Source organism: Leopardus geoffroyi, chromosome B4 (genome assembly GCF_018350155.1).
Source record: "Leopardus geoffroyi isolate Oge1 chromosome B4, O.geoffroyi_Oge1_pat1.0, whole genome shotgun sequence".
NCBI classification, from domain to species: domain Eukaryota; kingdom Metazoa; phylum Chordata; class Mammalia; order Carnivora; family Felidae; genus Leopardus; species Leopardus geoffroyi.
In genome coordinates this window covers 45,960,442-45,976,759 of record NC_059341.1, presented here as the reverse complement: position 1 = coordinate 45,976,759, position 16,318 = coordinate 45,960,442, and the positions used below count along the sequence as shown (strand labels likewise).

Here is a 16,318-nt window from a genome sequence, read left to right as displayed (position 1 = left end):
TTTATTTATTGTTGAGAGACAGAGACAGATAGAACATGAGCAGGGGAGGGGCAGAGAGAGAGGGAAATACAGAATTCTGAAACAGGAAATACAGAATCTGTCAGCACAGAGCCCGACGCGGGGCTCGAACCCACGAACTGTGAGATCATGACCTGAGCCGAAGTCGGACACTCAACCAACTGAGCCACCCAGGCACTCCCTAAAATTTTTTTGTTTAACTTTTCTTAGTTAGATCTATGATCCATTGGCAATTTATTTTTGGGCATGGGGTGAGGTAGGGGTTAAAATTTTTTTTTTCACGTTACTATTTAACACCAGTTTTAGAGAAGACCATACTTTCTCCACTATTTTCTAATGTCACCTTTGTTGTAAATGAAGTGACTGTATTTCTGTGAGTTTGTTTCTGATGTTCCCTTGGTTACTTTGTCTTATGTGGTATTTTATTGTCTTAATCGTTATAATGTTATAAACAAATTTATTTGGCAATGTTCATCCTTAGTATTTCATCACAATGGCTGTTGCATTTTTTTTTTTTTTTTTTTTTACATTTCCATATACATTCTAGAATCTACCTCTGAGTTTCCACCAAGAATGAAAGAAACCTAGTGGAATTTTGACTGGGTTTGCTTTGAATTTATAGGTCGATTTAGAGAGAATTATTTTTATATTAGTCTTCCAACTATGAACATGGTGTATCCATCCATTTTTTTAGAACTTTAATTTCCCCTCAGTGTTTTATAGTTTTCTTTGTAGAGGTCTTTCCCATCTTCACTAGAGTTATTCATTGGTATTTGAAGCTTTTGAATGCTAGTGGTAAAGCTAGTGGTAATTCTAAATTTTTAATATTTTAATCTCTGATTATGGCTGGAATATAGACATAGTTTCTTTTTCTCCCATTCCTGTTATATTGAGCTTATTCCCAGGGACCTTGTTAAATTCATTTATTTGTGGTTTCTTTATGATTTTGTATGTCATAGAACCATTTGTCTACAAATAATGAAAGTTTCATTTCTTCTTTTGCAGTACTTTTTCCTTGTTACCTTGTAACACCGACTGGTACCTCCAGTACAATGTTGAATAGAACAATAGAATCCTTGGGTGTTTGTTTTGTTTTGTTTTTCTTGATTTAGAATCAATCAATACTTCATGATTAGGTATTATGTTTGCCAAGGTTTTCTGTAGATAACATTTTTATCAGATTAAGAAAGTTCCTTCTGTTCCTAGTTTTCTAGAATAAATCAAACTCGGCATGATAACATTTTCCTTTTTATATATTGCTGGATTTGATTTGCTAATGTTTTGTTTAAGGGTTTGTATCTGTGTTCATGAGAATGATTACCCTATAATTTTCCTTTCTTATAGTGTACTTGGCATTTTGCCATCAAGGTTATGTTGACCTCATAAAATGTTTCCTTTTTTTCTGTTTTCTGAAAAAGGTTAGTGTAAAACTGGTAGTTTTATTTTTTCCTTGCTTGTATATTCACAGATAATCATACACTTTTATCTTGGGATCTCTTTCTGCTTCATATTTTGAGCCTGCCACAGAGCCTTTTACACTGGATTGCATTTAGTACATGCGTAGTTTGTTGAATAAATAAGCGTATCTTCATTGTTGGTTCCAGTGTTTTACTTCCCCTTTTATCACTGCCATCAAAGTAGATCAGGTCCTTATCATGTCTGGGATTCTACAGTGACACTGTTGACAGCTCTTTTTTTCTCAGTGGTCCACTTGAAACCATCCTTGCACAACTAATCCTTTTAATTCATTCTTCTTCTTATTTTTAACTTAATCTCATCAAAGTAGTACATGTAAATATTTGTGGAAATCAAATGCTTATACTCAGTTATAACAGAAAATAAGTCTAATGTTCTCCTACATAGTCACTTCCCACTCTGAGGCATCTATTTTAAAATAACTTGGCTTAAAGCTGCTGTTTCTCCATTTTTCAATTTTAGACATCACAAGTTGACTTATTTAATAGAAGATAAAGATTTTGCTGTCTTAAACCATATAAGGCCAAAATACTCATATCAACTCTCCTCCTATCCTCCCAGGATAGTTATATCGTAATTTTTAAGTTCATACTTAATTGTTATTTATGGCTATGAAAATATTACCTTTAACCGTGTTGCCTTCTGTAGCTTTTTCCCCCCTGAAGTTAATCTTGTCTAATGTAAATATTATTTCAGTACATACAGATGGATCAAGCAATCCATCTTTTTTCTTTTTAATTGAAAGCATACCTCTTGAATTTCTTTATCATCTTGCTCCAATCTGGATTTGCTTGCTTTTTTAGGCCAACTTCCTTACACTGTTATCCTGGGAATGCACCTGCCTTTCTCCTTGGTGCTGAACCCTATTTACTGGATTCCATGTCTCTGGCTAATTTCTTTTTCTTGGTAGAATACATCCTCTATTATTTCTTGAAAGGGGTTCATAGGAGGTTAAAAATTTTCATTTATTTGTCTGATTTTTTTCCCCTCACATTTGATTGATAATTTGGATATGTATAGAATTCATGTTTCATAACTATTTCTATCTCCCCGTTTTGAAGGCAGAACTCTGTTGTCTTCAACCATCTCGTGTCATTGTGATTCCCAACTATTTGTATATGATCCTTTATTTTCCCCTCCAGAAACTTTTAACATCTTTTCTTTTTCCTAAATATTCTAGAATCTAATGATAATATGCCTTTGTGTGATCACTCCCTGACTTCCCTCTTCTGTTTCTTTCTTTTCATTGAACTCGTTACTAGGTGAGTCCTTTGTATCTGAAAACTTAACATATTTTTTTGTTTTTAATGTTTATTTTTGAAAGAGAGACAGACAGACAGACACAGAGCATTAGCAGGGGAGGGGCAGAGGGAGAGGGAGATATGGAATCCGAATCAGGCTTCAGGCTCCAGGCTGTGAGCTGTCAGTACAGAGCCAGACACGGGTCTAGAACCCATGAACTGTGAGATCATGACCTGATCTGAAGTTGGATGTTTAACCGACTGAGCCACCCAGGCACCCCTGGAAACTTACATCTTGAGTTCTAGAAAGGTTGTTTTTTTTTTTTTTTGTTTTGTTTTTTAATGTTGTTTCTTTAATGATTTGTTTTCTCATTCTGGAACTTTTACTCAGATGTTGAATCTTGATTTTTCCTCAGATGTTGTGAGTATTTTTCTCTCTTATTTTCCATCTCTTTATCTGAGAGAGTTTTTCCAATTTATCTTCAAACCCTCCTGTTGGATTTTTTCGAGCTTTCATATATTTAATTTCCAGGGATTCTTTTTTGTTCTGTGAATGCCTTGCCCCCATCAAAAGCATCCTGCTCTTCAGGGTTTTGTTGCTCTTGATTTGTTTTTTTCTGCTTTATCCAGAGAAGTACCATTTTTATCTGTTTTATATGTTAAGGCTTTTCATAAAGTTTAATTTGAAGAATAGAATTTGCTTTTTAAAAATGTTTGAAAACTACTCTTAAGTTTTTGTCCATGTTTCTATGAACTAAAGTATTTACTGTGTGTTGGGCACTTACTTGCTTTTGTTTGTACTTAAGTGTCTAATCTGTTTTCTGATATATATATCTTCTCAGAATGATTTTTAATTCTTGTGGTGAAGAGCTTACTTACCATATTTTCCTTTTCAGTACTTTTAGAATCTAACTGGTATTCAATCAGTAATTATTGAATGCATGACTTGACCCACATGAATCATTGCTGTTGAATGTTCTCCTTTCCAAGGTGCTAACCGGATAGTATTAGAAGACTCCAATATCTTGCAGCCTGTGGGACTGACTGTGTTTGAAAACTGGCTATATTGGATTGACAAGCAGCAGCAAATGATTGAAAAAATTGACATGACAGGTCGAGAGGGTAGAACCAAAGTCCAGGCTCGAATTGCCCAGCTTAGTGACATTCATGCAGTAAAGGAGCTGAACCTACAGGAATATAGTAAGTGCTGATGACATACTGCTAATTGCAGGATTCATATTTGTTGTAAGAGATTAGGATGGAATTAAGATGTTCTTCTGTGTCGTCTTACCTTTTTTTTTTTTTTAACAGATTTTTGTGCACTTTTAATTTTGCCAATTTTTAAACTCTGTGTTTTTAAAACCTTACATCAAACTCATCTGGGAACTTTTTCAAATTAAACATCATTTCCCCATAAAACAGGAGTGGGAAAAGCAATGGTTTTGTTCATTTTCAAAAATTGCCCCAGATACAGCAGACTCTTCTTTGCATGCCTTCTTTCTCACCTTCAGCCCCTTGAAGAATACTGGTATAAAGTATATATTTCTTTTGTTCCCTGTGCCCCCATAGTTTGAATTAAAAAAAAATTATATAATGATGAATATAGTTATCTTGGAATAACCTTATGAAGCAAAAACAACTAAAAATTATTTTCAAAAGTTTTTGAAATAAACTTAGAGAAGACTGTGATTAACAAGTGTTTGTTTTTTCCTCCTGCGTAAATTTTTCAGTTGTCAGCTTAGAAAAGTACCCATAATTTTTTTTTTTTTTGACCCTACTGGAAACTTTTTTTTTTTTTTTTTTTTAAATTTTTTTTTTTTTTTTTTTTTTTTTCAACGTTTATTTATTTTTGGGACAGAGAGAGACAGAGCATGAACGGGGGAGGGGCAGAGAGAGAGGGAGACACAGAATCGGAAACAGGCTCCAGGCTCTGAGCCATCAGCCCAGAGCCCGACGCGGGGCTCGAACTCACGGACCGCGAGATCGTGACCTGGCTGAAGTCGGACGCTTAACCGACTGCGCCACCCAGGCGCCCCTACTGGAAACTTTTTAATATGGCTCATCATCTTGCCCTAATTTCTTATTAGTATCAAAAGACCCCTCATGGCAATCACTACTCTGGGTTTTATATGATTGTACCAGGAATGCTAATGTTAAATGAAATGTTAGAGAGTTATTGAAACTCCTTAACTTCTCAGCACAATGCTTTCAAATCAAACTGGAGTATGAGAGGAGAATAGCAGAAGGAGAGCACCTTTGCTCGTTCAGGTCTTCATTATGTTGTCACTGTTCCTGAACTTTAGAAGTTCAGGGTATTTGAGAATTAGAATTGTTGTCATTCAAAGTTATGACATGTGACTTAATGCTGAACACTTAATAGAAATAAGGCAATGATTTCATGGTGCCTGGGTGGCTCAGTCGGCTGAGTGTCCAACTTTGGCTCAGGTCATGATCTCACAGTTTGTGAGTTCAAGTCCTGCATCGGGCTCTCTGCTATTAGCCAGAGCCCACTTTGGATCCTCTGTCCCTGTCTCTTTGCACCTTCCCCACTCACGCTTTCTCTCAAAAATAAACATTTTTTAAAAAGGCAATAGGGGCGCCTGGGTGGTTCAGTCAGTTGAGCATCTGACTTCGGCTCAGGTCATGATCTCCTAGCTTGTGAGTTCGAGCCCCGCGTCAGGCTCTGTGCTGACAGCTCAGAGCCTGGAGACTGCTTCAAATTCTGTGTCTCCCTCTCTCTCTGCCCCTAACCCACTTGCATTCTGTCTCTCTCTCAAAAATAAATAAACATTAAAAAAATTTTTTTTAAATAAATAAAAAGCAATAATTTCTAAGCTGTTTATTCAGTTGACAAATGATTATTTTATTGCAGAAAATCTCAATGGAGATTTTCAGAATTTTAGGGGGAATGTTTTTTTTTATAATCAACATTTAAATATGGTTTTATAATTGGAAAACCCTTTTTTTCCAATTTCTAATAACATTAAAGAGAGTGAGATTTTTATCAAATGTGTCATGGAATAAAGTTTGTGCTATGTAGGTTGTGCATTTTAGTACACAGTATGACTGATGTCTCTCTTGAGACATCTATATAGTATAGCACATCTTCGCATTTGTAGATAGCTGACTTTCAATCTCCTCAACACACACTGAAAGCGGGGTGATGTGTTATTGAGAAGGCAGAAGATAAATGGGTGGCTACTTTAGATGCTGGTATTCTGATGACAGATGTCAAGTTACTTTTAACACAGGCTAAGTAGAAAATTGAAAGCAACTCTATTAAATACAACTTGTGAGACAGACTTTGAAAAGTTGTTTAACTTTGTATTAGTTTAATTTAGCCTAAATATAAGGAAATTAAACATTTGTAACATTGCAAGTTACCTTTTGCAGTTGATCAAGCAAATAGTTTTTATTGTCTCTGAGTGGTTGCAATGCATGTGAACTTAAGTTTCTTTAATATAACAACTCTAATTTTCTGTATTTTATTATTTCTATATTTCATTAAAATAATACAGTTTTTAAGTAAAATCATCTTTTATAAAGGTAGAATTTCTGAGTTAAAATCTTTAGAAGACTTTTTATATTTTAAATAGAAAAACCCAGGTTTCTGCATTCTCCCTAACAATGTTTTTAGTTTCAATAATCAACTTTATTTTAGATACAAATATTTAAAGACAGTGGTTAAATACAAGTATTTTGCATTTTAAAATTGCTCTCATTTTCTTGCAATTTTTTGTAGGGATTAGAGTGAGGAATTATACTGCTAGTGAAATTAAAATCCGAGGTAATTTTACATTTGGTTTTCTTGGCAGTTCATAAATAGATTTTGACTGAACTGTCTTCCTTTCTTTCCTCCCTCCCTCCCTCCCTTACTTTCCTTTCTCTCTTTTCCTCTTCCCTCCCTCCTTGCCTTCCTCCCTTTCCCTTTTTCTCTTTTCTTTTCTCTTTTTTTCAGGACAGCACCCTTGTGCTCAGGATAATGGTGGCTGTTCACATATTTGTCTTGTAAAAGGAGATGGTACTACAAGGTGCTCTTGCCCCATGCACTTGGTTCTGCTTCAGGATGAGCTATCGTGTGGAGGTAAATACGTTACTTTCTTGTGCAAGGCCAAGTGCCACTTAACATGTTCCATAACTGTCTAGCATTCTGTGAATTGTCAGTGAAATTGCTCTTTCTCCTAACTTGATTAGTCACTTGTATTCCATTCATCTGCGTCATCCTAGCCTTCTGGGTTATTCGGAGAGTGAATCCATCATGACAGGTAATAAGTGTAACCTAATCTTAGGACTAAGGAGGAAGTGCCCTTTTGGGGGGAGGGGAACTCATCTTGTGAATGACTGTATTTCCTAATAATAAAGTAGCTTTTTTCACCCCAGAGAGTAACGAAATTAATTAATTCTACCTCCTATAATCTCCATCTACTGAATTCTAGATTCTACCAAGTTTAGGTATCATTGCTGGGAATGTATCCAGTGAAAAGAATATTCTTTTATTCAAATCTATTGGTAGTTCCCTATTGTTTTTACTTACTTACCTAGCAAAAAAAATTTTTTAAGATATCACTACAGTAATGTTGTAGTGAAATTGGTTCAGTCATTCATGAGAGCATTAACAAATTGGTACATTCCCTTGTTAAAGCATATTGTGGTAACATTAAATACCACAGTAATATTCATTCCCTTGATTCAGAAATAATCTTCTTGCGGATAATTCTAAATTAATTCAACTGAAAGAAAAGGACTGTTCTTTCTCTACAGTGGCAGGAATCTGAAAGCAATCTAATTTCTAATGATAGGAAAATTAGGTTAAATAACTGAGTTTATACAGCTATTAAACATTATGACCATAAGCTCATGTAAAAATGTAGCCAAAATTTGGCTCAAGTAGAAAAAAAAGTTTTAATGGTGTTTTCTGCTATGACAACAACTACTTAAATACATGTTTCTGTAAACAAAGATTGGTTTATACACTCAGAAAAGTTGTTGATAAGGTGTTATAAAAATATTTTATTCTTCTAACTTTACTTTAAAAAATAAGTAAATAACCATGTATTTAGTAGCACCTGTGAGGCACTCTGCTCGGACTACAGGAGATTTGAATATCTTTGAGATAGAGCATACGGTTTAGTTGGGGAGATCAAATATGTACACAGTAAAAGTTAAGCTCTGGTTCTTGAAGTATCTTCCCTCAGAATAACAAGTGTGTTGCACAATAATGTGAATGTACTTAATGTCATTGAGCCACGTACTTTAAAATGGTTAAAATAGTAAACTTTGTTACATATATTTCACCACAATAAAAAAAAGAGCAATGATATGTTCCCATATCAAGGTGCTAGATTATTATTACTCTAGTAAGGCAAATCTTAGAAATGCTTACCTTTATGTAATGATAACATAGATAAAATTGAGTCAAATATACCATCTTCCATTTAGAAAATAAATGTCTTTTAGGGGCGCCTTGGTGGCTCAGTTGGTTAAGCATCCAACTTTGGCTCGGGTCATGACCTCAAGGTTCATGGGTTCAAGCCCCGCCTCAAGCTCTGTGCTGACAGCTCTGAGCCTGGAGCCTGCTTCGGATTCTGTGTCTCTCTCGCTCTTTGCCCCTCCCCTGCTCACACTCTGTCTCCCTCTCTCTCTCTCTCAAAAATAAGCATTAAAGAAATTTTTCTTTAAAGAAAATGTCTTTTAAAAGAACTTTGATTTTTTTCTTCATATTTTGTGATTATTTTCAATGTATGTGTTAAAATTTTTAAATGCATGTATTACATTAATAAAGCATTTTAGGGGCGCCTGGGTGGCGCAGTCGGTTAAGCGTCCGACTTCAGCCAGGTCACGATCTCGCGGTCCGTGAGTTCGAGCCCCGCGTCGGGCTCTGGGCTGATGGCTCAGAGCCTGGAGCCTGTTTCCGATTCTGTGTCTCCCTCTCTCTGACCCTCCCCCGTTCATGCTCTGTCTCTCTCTGTCCCAAAAATAAATAAACGTTGAAAAAAAAAAAATTTAAAAATAAAGCATTTTAACAAATGGGTTACCAACACTCAAGATATACAGTGTGTCATTAAGAAAAGTACCCTGGAGCCCTTTTCCAGCTGGTTCTCTTCCAGAAGTAAGCACTATTCTGATTTTTATCCCCATAATTTAGATTTGTCTGTTCTTGCATTTTATGTAAGGAATAACGATGTATGTATTCTTTTTGTGTCTGATTCTCTTGGTTAATATTTTTGAGATTATTTTTGAGATTCAACCATATAGTGGAATGTGTCAGTAGTTTTTTTCTTCTTATTGCTGAGTGGTGTTTCACTGGATAATATGACAGTTTTTTCTCATGTTGAGTGACATTTTAATTGTTTTCATTTTTTCTGTTCTTAAGAATAAAACCGTAGTCAGTGTTTGTATACAACATTTTTTTGCGGGGACGCCTGGCTGGCTCAGTTGGTATGACTCTTGATCGCAGGGTTGTGAATTTAGGTCCCATGGTGGGTGTAGGGATTACTTAAAATCTTTAAAAAAGTGTGTGTGTGTGTGTGTGTGTGTGTGTGAGAGAGAGAGAGAGAGAGAGAGAGAGAGAGAGAGAGAGATTTAACGTTGATTATACAGTGGAGGTAAATGAAGCACAGAATCTTAATTCCTGACCCTCAAGATGTGTTTTCATTTGAGCTCATCTTACCTGTCCATCTCCTTTCGTTTCTCTCTTTACTTTCGTTTGGCTGTTTAGAGTTTGATGACCACTGTTGTATGTTCTGTTTTGTTCTGTTTTGTTTTGCCTCTGTGGCTTTACTTGCGGTACTTCAAAGATGTAGTTCTCTTCTTGCATGCCGTCCTAAGTCTTATTTTTCAAGGAGTGTCTTCTCATGATCTTTAAACCTTCACTAGCCATTATTGTCCCCGCTCCCCTTTCTCTGAATTGTAACTCTTGTTACCACAGTTTGCCTGACATACAGTTCAGAGTAATGTTTTGTTTTATATTCATTAGTCTCTTTCTCTTCCTAGCCCCAGATTAAATTATAAGCTCTTTAAGGACATGGACCCTATTTTACCTATTTTTATTCTCCACATGATCTAGTATAGTGCTGGATACAAAATAGGCTCAAATTCCCTCTATAATACTTCAAATTCCCCATGTAAAATGTTCACCTGTAATTTGCAGTGTTCTCTAAAGTTTTTTTGTCTGTTCGTTTGTTTGTCTATTTATTTAGAGACAGAGACAGCGTGAGTGGGTGAGGGACAGAGAGAAAGGAGAGAAGGAATCCCAAGCAGGCTCCCAGCTGCCAGCACAGAGCCCAGTGTGGGGCTTAAACCCATGAAGCCATGAGATCATGACCTGAGCCAAAACCAAGAGTCAGGCCCTTAACTGACTGAGCCACCCAGGCGCTGCCCCAGTATTCTCTACTTTAAAGATAAGAGGTTTTCTGATATTAACAAAGTTACATTATCTAGAGAATTTACTAAGAGAGAAGGGTTTTTTTTTTAATTTTTTTTTTTTAACATTTATTTATTTTTGAGACAGAGAGAGACAGAGCATGAACAGGGGAGGGTCAGAGAGAGGGAGACACAGAATCTGAAACAGGCTCCAGGCTCTGAGCTGTCAGCACAGAGCCCGACGCGGGGCTCGAACTCACAGCCCTCACGGACCGCGAGATCATGACCTGAGCCGAAGTCGGCCGCCTAACCGACTGAGCCACCCAGGCGCCCCTAAGAGAGAAGATTTTAAATGAAGCCCAGGAGCCTGGGATATAAAGGCAATGGGCTAAAACTAGAGAGGCTGTCCTTTTGGTCCTATCTTTTATTTTTAATTATCCCTTTGTGTAGGAAGCTATATGACCTTGGGCAGTCACAGTCTCTCTGAGCCTGTTTCCTTATTTGCAAAACAAGGAAATTGGGCTTGAATGGCAATTCTCAAAGTGGCCTTAGCAACTTTTACATTTTTAAAAATTAAAAGGGCCCCAAACAGCTTGTGTTTGCATGGGTTATGTTTATCTGTATTTACTGTAGTAGAATTTAAAACCAAGAACTTTAAAAAAATTTGTTAAAAATAATAATAATAAGCGCTTACATGTTCTAAAGTTAAACCTGTTAAGAAAATTATAACTATATTGGAGCCCTTGGGTGACTCAGTTAAGTGCCCCACTCTTGATCTTGGGTAAGGTCATCTCACAGTTTGTGAGTTCAAGCCTGGCATCGGGCTTTCGCTGATGGTGTGGAGCCTTCTTGGGATTCTGTCTCTCCTCTCTGCCCCTCCCCCACTTGTAAGCGTGCACTCTCTCTCTCTCTCTCTCTGTCTCAAATACATAAATATTTAAAAATTATTTTTTAAAATTTATAACAATATTTTTTTTTTTAATTTTTTTTTCAATGTTTATTTATTTTTGGGACAGAGAGAGACAGAGCATGAACGGGGGAGGGGCAGAGAGAGAGGGAGACACAGAATCGGAAACAGGCTCCAGGCTCTGAGCCATCAGCCCAGAGCCTGACGCAGGGCTTGAACTCCCGGACCGCGAGATCGTGACCTGGCTGAAGTCGGACGCTTAACCGACTGCGCCACCCAGGCGCCCCTATAACAATATTTTCTAAAGCAAAGTAATTTTAGTGAGAAATGTGGCATTGTTTTTACATTTTTCTATATCTCTTTTAATGTTAGGCCAGATTCTCATGTCTACTTCTGCATTCAATCTGTTGTAATATGTAGTTTGGGTTGAAATATATGAGGAAATTTAGTCTGAAATGTAGTTGGAAAATAGAAAACTATAATAATAGTCTTTTAAAATAATTATACATATATCTTGAATTCTACACCAGGTATTGACCAGTGGTAGTTTACTGTAGATTTAGTTGCAATGTGGAATTTGAAACCATATGAACTTTTCATACTCTCTTAAATTAAAATCCATTGATCTATTTTGTCCTCTAATTGGATATTTTACCCAGACCTGATTTTGTAACCTTACACTGTGGTCATTTGGAAATACTAGAATTCCAACCAAAAATTCCCAGATCTTCAGATTTTGATGAATTTCATTATTCAATATCAAAAACCCCATGTTTATCTCACTACCAGTCTCATTAGAAAAAACTTTAGGGACACCTGGGTGGCTCAGTCAGCTAAGTGTCTGACTTCAGCTCAAGTCATGATTTCACAGTTTGTGGATTTGAGCCCTACGTCGGGCACTCTGCTGTCAGTGTGGAGCCTGCTTTGGATCCTCTGTCTCCCTCTCTCTCTGCCCCTCCCCCATGCTCTCCTCTCTCTTCTTTTTCTCTCTCACAAAAATAAACATTAAAAAAGAAAAAAGAAAAAACTTTTAAGTACTGGGAATCTGTCAGACTTACCATGTTAGATACAGGTTGTCCAAAATTATAATTTCTGGTTGAAAGCTCCATTGTTACAATATGCTTCAAAAGTACAGTGTTATGATTTTGCCATTATTTTCCTTGAAGTAACAGGCTCACTGGTTCATTTTTTAAAAACTTCCTGCCAGGGGCGCCTGGGTGGCGCAGTCGGTTAAGCGTCCGACTTCAGCCAGGTCACGATCTCGCGGTCCGTGAGTTCGAGCCCCGCGTCGGGCTCTGGGCTGATGGCTCAGAGCCTGGAGCCTGTTTCCGATTCTGTGTCTCCCTCTGTCTCTCTGCCCCTCCCCCGTTCATGCTCTGTCTCTCTCTGTCCCAAAAATAAATAAACGTTGAAAAAAAAAATTTAAAAAAAAAAAAAAAAAAAACTTCCTGCCAAATACCCAAGTGTAAATAACTGTAGTTTGTCAGTTCTTTTAAATTAAAATTAAAATGGTGTTCCATTTTGGGTTGAGTTTACAACTCAAAGTGCTTTCCCTAACTTTAAAATATTTAGAGGTTGGTGATTATAGTGATTATTCCTAAATTATGTGTCAGATTATAATGGATTGCAAATAATCCTACTTGAATTATAATATTTGAGAAAACTTCTGCCTTATTATAGTTTTGCAAGTTAGTGAATCTAAACGTGGTAGTGTAAAAATTGTATTTCTTCTCTGATTAGTAGGGATAGTTTACAAACTTTATTTATTAAAAAGTGTTTTGTGCATGTTAATATTAAATGAGCTTCACTAGGTGTATTTGTACCTTTGTATGACTGTTGTGTTTTTGTCACTCCCCTCCCCCTTGGTCATTTGAAGAACCCCCAACATGTTCTCCTCAGCAGTTTACTTGTTTCACCGGAGAAATTGACTGTATCCCTGTGGCTTGGCGGTGTGATGGGTTTACTGAATGTGAAGACCACAGTGATGAGCTCAATTGCCCTGTATGCTCGGAGTCCCAGTTCCAGTGTGCCAGTGGGCAGTGTATCGATGGTGCCCTCCGATGCAACGGAGATGCAAACTGCCAGGATAAGTCAGATGAGAAGAACTGTGAAGGTATCCAGACTTCCTAGGGCCTGGCTGTGTAGTCTTTTTTTCCCATTAATGTTCAGTTGTTTGAAATTCAGAGTATTGCTTTGGCTCAGTGGTAAGTAGTCCTTGTTTCCAGTGAGCTCTGAAGTAGTGGATTAATTTATTACAATGTAAAACAATTTCACATTTTCCTCTTTGCACTACTAACCTTTAACGTGGTAAAAAATGAGCAAATAAATTCTCTAGAACTTTTTTAGTATCTAGAAATGCACATAGATAGAATTCTTTAATTCTTTACAGAGTAGAGCAAAATAGGAAATTTCCTGCTGGATTTCTTTTTCCACTTTTTTCTCTCTACCAATGGAAATCTCTAGAGAATAATTTTTAAGTTATATTTTAAAGTCTAATTTGTTTTTCATTTGTACCCAGAAAGTACTTTTTGTCTCTTGGCAGAGTTTCACTTTACATGATAGTGAAAATAAGAAAATTGTTTGCATTTTTTTCCCAGTGCTTTGTTTAATTGATCAATTCCGCTGTTCCAACGGTCAGTGCATTGGAAAACATAAGAAATGTGATCATAATGTGGATTGCAGTGACAAATCAGATGAACTGGATTGTTGTAAGTAGGACTAAAATCTTATATATTACGCTTCTGGGAGACTTTTTAAAATACTTTTTTTCTTTAAAGATGTGTTTCACTTAGAATTTCCTTAATAAGAAATAAGCATTAATGTTAAGCTAGTTATTTGTACCAAGATCTTTTATGTTTTGCTTGTAATAATTCCTTAAAGACAGTGGTTTTCTTATGCACAAAACTCTTCACAGAAACATTTAGGAAAGCATCAGAGAAGAATAAGTATTATTTTGCCACAACTAGAGTTAGGAAATTCTCAAATGATTTAGATATGTGGAAATCAGTTGGTGGCATAAGCTTGAGAGTTTCTGAACATCATTTCTGATGTTTATCATCTCTCATTTTTTTCTGGACATATTTCTACCAGTTTCTCAGTGACTTTAATAGCTTCCTTAAAATGTAGCCTGAAGCGGGGTGCCTGGGTGGCGCAGTCGGTTAAGCGTCCGACTTCAGCCAGGTCACGATCTCGCGGTCCGTGAGTTCGAGCCCCACGTCGGGCTCTGGGCTGATGGCTCGGAGCCTGGAGCCTGTTTCCGATTCTGTGTCTCCCTCTCTCTCTGCCCCTCCCCCGTTCATGCTCTGTCTCTCTCTGTCCCAAAAATAAACAAACATTGAAAAAAAAATTAAAAAAAAAAAAAATGTAGCCTGAAGATTCTTAGGCCATCTTATACTCCTAGGCCTAAAGACTCTAGGGTACATAACCCATAGTTTCTTCAGGGTTCATAACTATTGACCATGCCCTGACATAAAATATATCCCAAATTGATAAACTTAGTTCTTAGTGGAATTCAGCATAAATTAGGTCTACCCTATCAAACTGGTTTAATGAAATTTAGATAAAATTCATTTAAAAGCTCTTTACTCATAGGTTGCCTGGGTGGCTCAGTCGGTTAAACATCCAACTCTTGATCTTGGCTCAGGTCATGATCTCACAGTTTCATGAGTTCAAGCCCCACGTCAGGCTCTATACTGGCAACACAGAGCCTGCTTGGGATTCTCTCTCTCCCTCTCTCAGAGTCTCTTATGGTTGAGGTTGTAGTAAGAATAGTGATTTTATTTTATTATTATTTTTTAGTTTACTTATCTTGAGAGAGAGATAGCGTGAGTGGGGGAGAGGCAGAGAACAATGGTGAGAGAGAGACTCCCAAGCAGACTCTGCACTGCCAGCGTAGAGCCCAACGCGGGGCTCGAACTCATGAAACCGTGAGATCATGACCTGAGCTAAAACCAATAGACGCTTAACTGACTGAGCCACCCAGGCGCCATAAAAATAGCGATTTTAAAGCCAAGTAGAGATGGATTTGAATTCCGGCTCCACCTCTTACCAGCAAATTATTTATTGTCAAACTTTAGTTTCTTTATCTTTAAAATGAAGATAATGTTTAGCCTGGTGGTTGTGAGAAAATTAAATAACTTAATGTATATAAAATATATAGCTTGGCTCATAGTAGATACTGTTGATAAAGGAGTGTGGTAAATGATACTAAACGTGCTGTTGTAGAGATCTGTACGAGTGGTAGCACAACAGAGCGAGTGGTCAGATCTTCAGGAATAAAAACAGCGTTCATCAAGGAAGACATCTTAGAAAAATGGTGCTTAAAATTGGGTATTGATCAGTGAATAGAGTTAATTGTACAGATAAGTGGAGAGATTGCATTCCAAGCAGAGAGAATATGCTATTCAAAAGCAGAGTGAAACAGGCACCTCTGGGAAACTACATGTAAATGGGATGCCAAAATGTAGGCTATGTCTTGAGGAGGGATATCAACAAAAGAACATACATTAAGGGTGAGATCATAGAAGACTCTGCTTTTCTTCTGAAAAGCCCAGACAGCATCCAGAATAACAGCCATTGACAAACTTAAGTGAAGGACCGGCATGGCTATGTAATTGTGAAAGCTGTAAAAGCAGATGCATTGCCAATATAAGATTAGAGGCAGCTAAATGACACATTGGCTGCTTTCACACTTTTTGGATCACCTCAAGAGGAGTACAAAGATGGGGGTGCACACGTAAACAAGAGTCATACGATAGTATCTACCTATATTATGTAGAATGTATTCTGAAGTGTTCTGTTTTAAAATGCTTGTTGTAACCCACTAAATTTTTTTCACCATCTAATTACTTGGAGCCTATAATTTAAAAATTCTTAGGAGACGATTGTAGTTTAGGCAGAAGATGATTATCTAAATAAAGAGGAGCAGTGGTGGTGGAAAGGAAGGGATAGAGTTCAGAGCTATCTCAGAAATAGAGTAAAAAGCGTTTTGTAACCACTTGGATGTAGTTGATAAGTTTAGGTTAACTCATAGGTATCTCACCGAGTGGCTGGAGTCATTAACTAGAATATGTAGCAGGGACTGAAAACTGAAGGACCATTCCATGTCTTGGTTCAGATGTAATGTTTGCCTGATACAGGGTTTTTTTATTAATTTTTTAAATTTAAGTTTAATTTAAATGCTTTTGATTTGCCACAGGTGCCATCACTTATTTATGATCTGCTTTACCCCTGGAATCTAGGAAACATGTCAGATATTGGTGAAGATGACTGCAGTGTAGACAGGTCGCTTCAAAGTTGCTGATGAGCTTATCCC

The 16,318-nt window shown here is 37.0% G+C and overlaps 1 protein-coding gene across 3 annotated transcripts in view; it reads left to right on the top strand.

Moving 5' to 3' along the window:
• The window catches only part of LRP6 (LDL receptor related protein 6), a 183,862-nt gene that overhangs the window by 153,366 nt on the left and 14,178 nt on the right, over positions 1 to 16,318 (top strand). For all 3 annotated transcript variants that reach the window (XR_006709309.1, XR_006709308.1, XM_045465704.1), the window contains exons 16-19: positions 3,726 to 3,935; positions 6,694 to 6,819; positions 12,881 to 13,117; positions 13,602 to 13,712. Coding sequence is in view for 1 of the 3 variants with exons in the window: in XM_045465704.1 (XP_045321660.1) it covers positions 3,726 to 3,935; positions 6,694 to 6,819; positions 12,881 to 13,117; positions 13,602 to 13,712 (684 nt within the window). In the remaining 2 variants the exon portion in view is untranslated. The remainder of the gene's footprint in view (positions 1 to 3,725; positions 3,936 to 6,693; positions 6,820 to 12,880; positions 13,118 to 13,601; positions 13,713 to 16,318) is intronic.